The sequence below is a fragment of the Notothenia rossii genome (genome assembly GCF_949606895.1).
Source record: "Notothenia rossii genome assembly, chromosome: 10".
NCBI lineage: Eukaryota > Metazoa > Chordata > Actinopteri > Perciformes > Nototheniidae > Notothenia > Notothenia rossii.
The window spans coordinates 58,471,522-58,477,819 of NC_136908.1; the positions used below are offsets into that span (position 1 = coordinate 58,471,522).

The following is a 6,298-nucleotide window of genomic DNA, read 5'->3' on the forward strand; positions in this document are numbered from 1 at the left end:
CCCAAAATCTGAGTTTCTCTAACAGGGCTGCAAAAGAGGTGTTTGAGCAGTATGAGGGATGGCTACAATGGGTGATCTGTTTGGGATTTTGAAAAAAAAACTTCACAGACATGTTTTGTATAGGTATGGCCCTACAATAGATATTTCAAATATAGCATGATAGGTCCACTTTAAATGTCAATTTTTATATAATTCCATAATGTTTATAGACAGAAACACACACAGTTGCACTTATTTTCTCTATACTAAATCAGGGGGATTGTTTTTTTCACAGTCTGGGTCATGTCAATAATTAGTTGCTTTACAAACTGCTGTGCTCCATTAAACACCGACATGACCCCAGTGCAAACAAAAATAAAAGTCTCACAGGGCACGAATGACAAAATGGCTTTATTTGTTGGAAAAAAACCACTCATCTAAAATTATTTGGCCATGGCATCAAACATGTGGTGTTAATGGGTTCAAGTGGGGACTTTTTTTGATCAGATTTTTTATTTTTAAGGGGTGTTAGTGTCTGTATTTTGGCTACAACGTTTATTAAAGACTTATTAAAGTTGCTTAGTTGAGATTTCAAAAACAAATAACAAACTAAAACAACACACCTTTGCTTGAAATGTATGTCATATGTATTAGCACAATCAAAAATGTGAGTTTTCTTGTTTCCATAGAGGCTACCATCATCACAGAACCACCTGAGGACACTGAGGTGAAGGTTGGTGATGAGGTGATCCTGAGATGTGGCGCTTCATTCGACCCCATGCTGGACGTCACATTCATCTGGACCATCGACTTCAGGATCATCGACTTTCACTCTGAGTGGGACCACTACGAACGCGTTTTGGTAGGTAGCCTCATTATTTTAACATCTTACACTCACAAACCGTGTCTTGACACCCTCAGCTAATGACATATATATTGTCTCTTGCACTCCCTCTTTCCTTTCCCCTGTCATCTCCATGTTGTTTTGCTTCCTGGTGTTCAGAGTGAAGATGGCAGTGGTGATCTGAGAATAAAGAATGTCCAGATTTGGCACGAAGGTCGCTACGCCTGCACCACTCAGTCAGTGGTGGACAGCGACTCTGCATACGCTGACCTCAAGATTGTTGGTACGTCTCATCTGTCTAAAAGGATCATAGATGCCAATCACATATTTACCAGCAGCGTCAGCCATGTTGGTTTTACTTTGAAAGTTTGTGTCCTTTGACAGATTTGTACGACCCTTATAACTTCCTTGCAGTCACAAAACTTTACAGATGTGCAGTTTAGATTAAAATCAATGAGTCAAGGTGGCGATTGGCCCCCATACCTGACGCCTCCGGCTTGATTTGGCATTGTTGATCCCATCACACCAGCTATCTTTGGTTGGTTGTTTTTTTTACTCTGAGCAAATGTACAGAAAAAGAATAATCCCTGCGTATTCCCTCCCTGATCCAGGTGTTCCTGGGCCTCCCGGGGTGATCCGAGTGGATGAGATCGGGGACTCATGGGTGAAGTTATTATGGACTAAAGGGTCAGAGCATAACAGCCCCATCCTCTCGTACACCATCCAGACCAGACACTTCTGGTCCCTGAATGAAGACGACTGGAAGGACGCCAAAACTTGTGAGTACTGATTTATATTCGGGATTGTGGGAAACGGTATTCCGATCTCTCTGTCTGTACACAAACTGGAAGTTGACTGACTTTTTGATACTGCTCACTGCCAGTAGGGGGCCCTCTCGTTTTAAATCCAGCATTCTGACATCACGTCTGCTTTATCCTGCAAATGAAGTCTACTTGCACCCAAACAAGAGACAGAAAATTAAACACAATTATTTTTAAGTCAACATACTATATGTGTCTCCTTAAGCTCCAACCTTTCTGGATGGCCATTCTGAGAAGGCAGAAGTCACAGACCTGTACCCCTGGATGGAGTATCAGTTCAGGATCATCGCCATCAACGAGTACGGCTCCGGGGAGTCCAGCATCCCCTCCCTCAAGATCAAAACCTGGGACGCTCGTAAGAAGAGAGAACTGACGTCTGACATATTATTTTTTGTCAAGACTTAACACTAATGGCCTTTCTCTTCCTTCTCAGAACCAGTGGTTTCTCCCACTGATGTGGAGGGTTACGGAGGTAGAAATGGTGAGATCGTCATCACATGGACTGTAAGTAAGCCCTCAGTTAACGTCGCTTGATCCAAAATATCACTACAAAGTCTAAGGTGTTTTTCCTTTCCTTTACTCTTTCCACTCCTGACCCCTTAGCCTGTGGAGCCTTGGTATTTCTCCGGCAAAAAGTTTGGCTACATCGTGGCATTCAAGCCTCACGACGCGTACGACTGGTGGTACGAGACCATTTCGGACCCCGAGACGAGGCGGTACGTTCACAGGGACTCTTACTTCATTCCCACAGAAGAAGATTTCCAGGTCAGAGAGTTTCAGGTGAAGATCAAGTCTTTCAACGCGAAAGGAGATGGACCATACAGCCTCACCAAGGTCATCTACTACCCAAGAGATGGTGAGGATTTAGTTTCAGCATGGTTTGATTCCAATGAGAAGAAAGGGAGGACATTAACGAATAGGGTTGACTAAAATCTTTTCTTTTCCCATCCATTTGTCTGTCTCCAGTACCGATAGAGTCTCCAACAGATATCTACGCCAGGCCTGTTTCCTCCACTGAAGCTGTGGTCTGGTGGTTGCCTGTGATGGACACTGGTACCGGCCTACAGCAGTACATTGAGGGATACCAGGTACACAGCTTTTACTCTCCAAGTTGCATACACTAACTAAAGATTTTGGTCTCAAATGTCTTAAGGCTTATGAAAGACACACTATCTCTTCACACAGAACCGGTAGACATTTTAAATGGTGACTCAAAACTACTCAAGGTGTCAAATAAGTGAGAATGTGGAATATTTAATTAATGGTAAAGACTTTAACTTTGGATTAAGTTTGAAAAAACAAGTTAAACGTTTAACTTGTCAACACATTAGGCTCAAACTGCTGACATACCTGCCTTGTTAGTCTGCTCATAGTGCAATTAAATTAACAAATCACAGCACCAACGATTGCTAAAGGCAACAAACTCCAACTAACTGCTGGTGGCAGAATATACCATTTTGGAGGTTACAGGACAACTAATGACTTAAGATTCTGCCCTTGCAAGGAGTACCATAACCAGTTTTCATTTGTAATTGTCTTATAAGTTACCCTGCATTCTACATGTAATCGCATTGACTTCATGTCGGTGTTAGCGAGCTAGCAGGGTATCAACAACACCGTAGCCGGGAGTGTTCACTCTTTATCCAGTGATCACTTTTTTTATTTTTTTTCCTTTCCAGGTGAAATACTGGAGAAAGTACGATGATCCGGAGCCAGGAGCACACCGTATATTTGTTTCAGCCTCACTGAACCAGACCCGGTTGGAGAATATGCTGCCTGACTCTCACTACCTTATCGAGGTCCGGGCCTTCAATGGAGCTGGCCTCGGACCCCCCGGTGAACACTGCGAGATGTTCACAAAGAGAGCACGTAAGACAAAATATGGACTATAAACACCTACAATGAGAGTTACGGTATAGATATGGTCCGAGCAAATACATGTGTTTTGTCTCCAGCCCCACCAGACCCTCCCAGGATGTGGCGCTATGTTACCTGGACAGGACAGTGGTTGTATGTGTGGTGGGAACATATCTCGTATGACTGGTTTGGCGATATTTCCTTCCCCCTTTACTACAAGGTGAGTGTGGAATACTTCTATTAAGGCTGCTATCTATCAAGTCTATAAATACGTTTTTCCATTGGAAACCTTGCAGTGTCCTCAGGTGGTTCTGTGGTGACGGTAGCCTCTATGGAAACAAGAAAACTCACATTTTTGATTGTACTAATACATATGACTATTTAAGCAAAGGTGTGTTGTTTTAGTTTGTTATTTGTTTTTGAAGTGTAATTTAAGCAACTTAAAGAAGTCTTTAATAAACGTTGTAGCCAAAATACAGACACTAACCCCCCTTAAAAATTGAAAATCAGATCAAAAATGTCCCCACTTAAACTCCAGAGTCTACTTGAAAAAGTTGAAGATCCAATACTTTTTCTTTTCAAGGTTATGTTCAGAAAGACAGGCTACATCTATGGGAAAGTCTATATGACTGGCTGGCACTTCATGGACTTCCCCATGCCTCAGATGGGAGACTTTGAGCTGTTGGTATGCGGACGTTATGAAGGAGGGGATGGCCCAGTCAGGATGATTAGTATCAAGGGTAAGGCTAGAAAATGTAAATATATATATAATACATTATGTCCTCTTGGTCCATCTGTCTCATGTTGTTTCTTCTTCCTCAGGTGAAGCACCAACCATCACACCCACTCTAAGCCTGGCGTCTATGGTGCTGCTGGCGCTCGGCATTGTGGGATTGGAAATCTAAGCTCTGCCTCAAGTGACATGTGTATATAATAGACTCTGGGAAGTACATTTGAATAGAAGGGATCCAGTTTTCACTTCCAAACACTCTGATAGTGGTTAAAATCATGTGTCATGCATCTGTTCTGTTGCAACAGGAAGTTGTTTTTCACCAAAAAAAGCATTGGGTGTTGAACCCAACACGTAGTAAGGATGTGCTTCATCTCCTAAATGAACACAACTGTGCTGTATAACTGAGTAAGACTTCTGTACTGGATGATATGAGAACATCTAAATAAACTATGTCTTACCCATTTTTCAAGCCAAAACGAATGAACCAATAATATTTGTTAGATTATGTGATTAAGCTCAAAATGTGTTCATATAGAAAAAAGCATCCAGGATCCAGATGTTGAAACTGGAAAGTGGTGCCAAGGTAGAATTTTAACACATCCATTTCTCACAGGGTCAAGCAATGAAAAGCGCTGTATGATAATCACTGCATTTGGAATGAGCAGAGAATAATGTGTGGCTGTGTTTAGATTTTAAGTAATTCACCCTTTTTGTAGCACATACAATATCACATATTTTAAACAAACTTATTCTTCATAATCTCTTTTGTTCATCTCTTAAGTACATTTTTTTCTACAGGCTCCATGGTGCTGTATTACAGATACATAAGATGCTTGCTAAATTGTTCATTTAAATCTCCATCCTCACTAGTGTCATATGCATAGACAATTTAAGAGTTATGAGTTCTAGCTGCAACAATGAAAGCCATATCACTTTGAATGAAGCCAGGGTTGGAAGAAATATCCGTATATCACATATATGTATATGCTAAGTTCCTTTATGTCAGGCTGCAAAACCATTAAACAGAGTATAACAATCTGGATCGTGTCATTGGTTTAGCCATTTTAAAAATAGTACTGGTGTTCCTTTCATTACAGTGGGATCTCAGAATAAAAAGGAAAGATCAAACTATATGAACTCGAGACAAATGACCAAACCACCTTTTTGGTACTACTGCAATTTATCCAATGCAGTGTTTGGAGTTCAGGAAGAACTATAATGTCATGCCTGCAAACTGAAATGTAATGTGTGATTTCAATCAGCAGATGGCAGTGTGTCTATGTGCCATTTACCACCGTTCCTGTATCATTTGGCTCAATCTCAATTCTATTGGGACTTGTGACATATTAATCTTATCCTTTATAGTTGTATACACTAAATGTTACCTCAAAAATGAATGAAAGCAATATTGTTCACACCTGCCTTCATGCTGTTTCACACATAATGCAGAACTCTGCTTCTTCTTATCACTTGTAAATAAGGAAGTGTTGCATATCCATTATTTTGTCTGTAATGCTGTTTCAGTTCAAATCAAAATGATTGTTTTGTTTTTTCCTTATCTTATGTATGCCTTTGTTTGATTTTTGAAGCAAGCGTGATTGTCTCTTGTGTGGGAGGCTTTTATCTCTCCTTTTTTTCTCATCCATTTCCGTCAATTCCCTCATCTTACATCCTGCCCTTCAAACAGATTACCAAGACACAGACAAATATCCCAGGTGAGCTTGATACTGCCGTCATTTACAGGCAATCAAATCACATGCACTAAGGTGAGTCCCACTCTGCAGGTGTATGAGTATTCCTTTAGACAGAAATGTTTTCTGTTGGCTTGAAATGTTTTAAATAGGACCCCTCATGTGCGAGTTGCCACTGAGCAAGGCACTAAACCCCAAGTGGTCTGCTAAATTGGGCATTTACATTGGTCAACACAGTCAGTCGCATGCAAATTCTTGAAATGCTGCTTATGTGTTATCAGAGTGGATTTGTGGTAGCTCTGAATGATATTGAGCTAAGATATGTGCAGGAAGCAAAACACTCCCATAGCTATTACTGTAAACTAGGAAGGTG

General features: G+C 40.9%; 1 protein-coding gene across 1 annotated transcript in view; it reads left to right on the forward strand.

Annotated features, from left to right (window-relative positions):
* The window catches only part of LOC307022795 (contactin-1-like), a 10,864-nt gene extending 5,590 nt beyond the window's left edge, over nucleotides 1-5,274 (forward strand). The window contains 11 exon segments of the mRNA XM_079655687.1: nucleotides 634-841; nucleotides 983-1,106; nucleotides 1,435-1,602; nucleotides 1,850-1,999; nucleotides 2,078-2,148; nucleotides 2,248-2,500; nucleotides 2,611-2,732; nucleotides 3,324-3,513; nucleotides 3,600-3,721; nucleotides 4,085-4,241; nucleotides 4,324-5,274. Of these exon segments, the coding sequence (XP_079511813.1) occupies nucleotides 634-841; nucleotides 983-1,106; nucleotides 1,435-1,602; nucleotides 1,850-1,999; nucleotides 2,078-2,148; nucleotides 2,248-2,500; nucleotides 2,611-2,732; nucleotides 3,324-3,513; nucleotides 3,600-3,721; nucleotides 4,085-4,241; nucleotides 4,324-4,406 (1,648 nt within the window). The 3' untranslated portion in view covers nucleotides 4,407-5,274.
* Nucleotides 5,275-6,298: the final 1,024 nt, after the last annotated feature.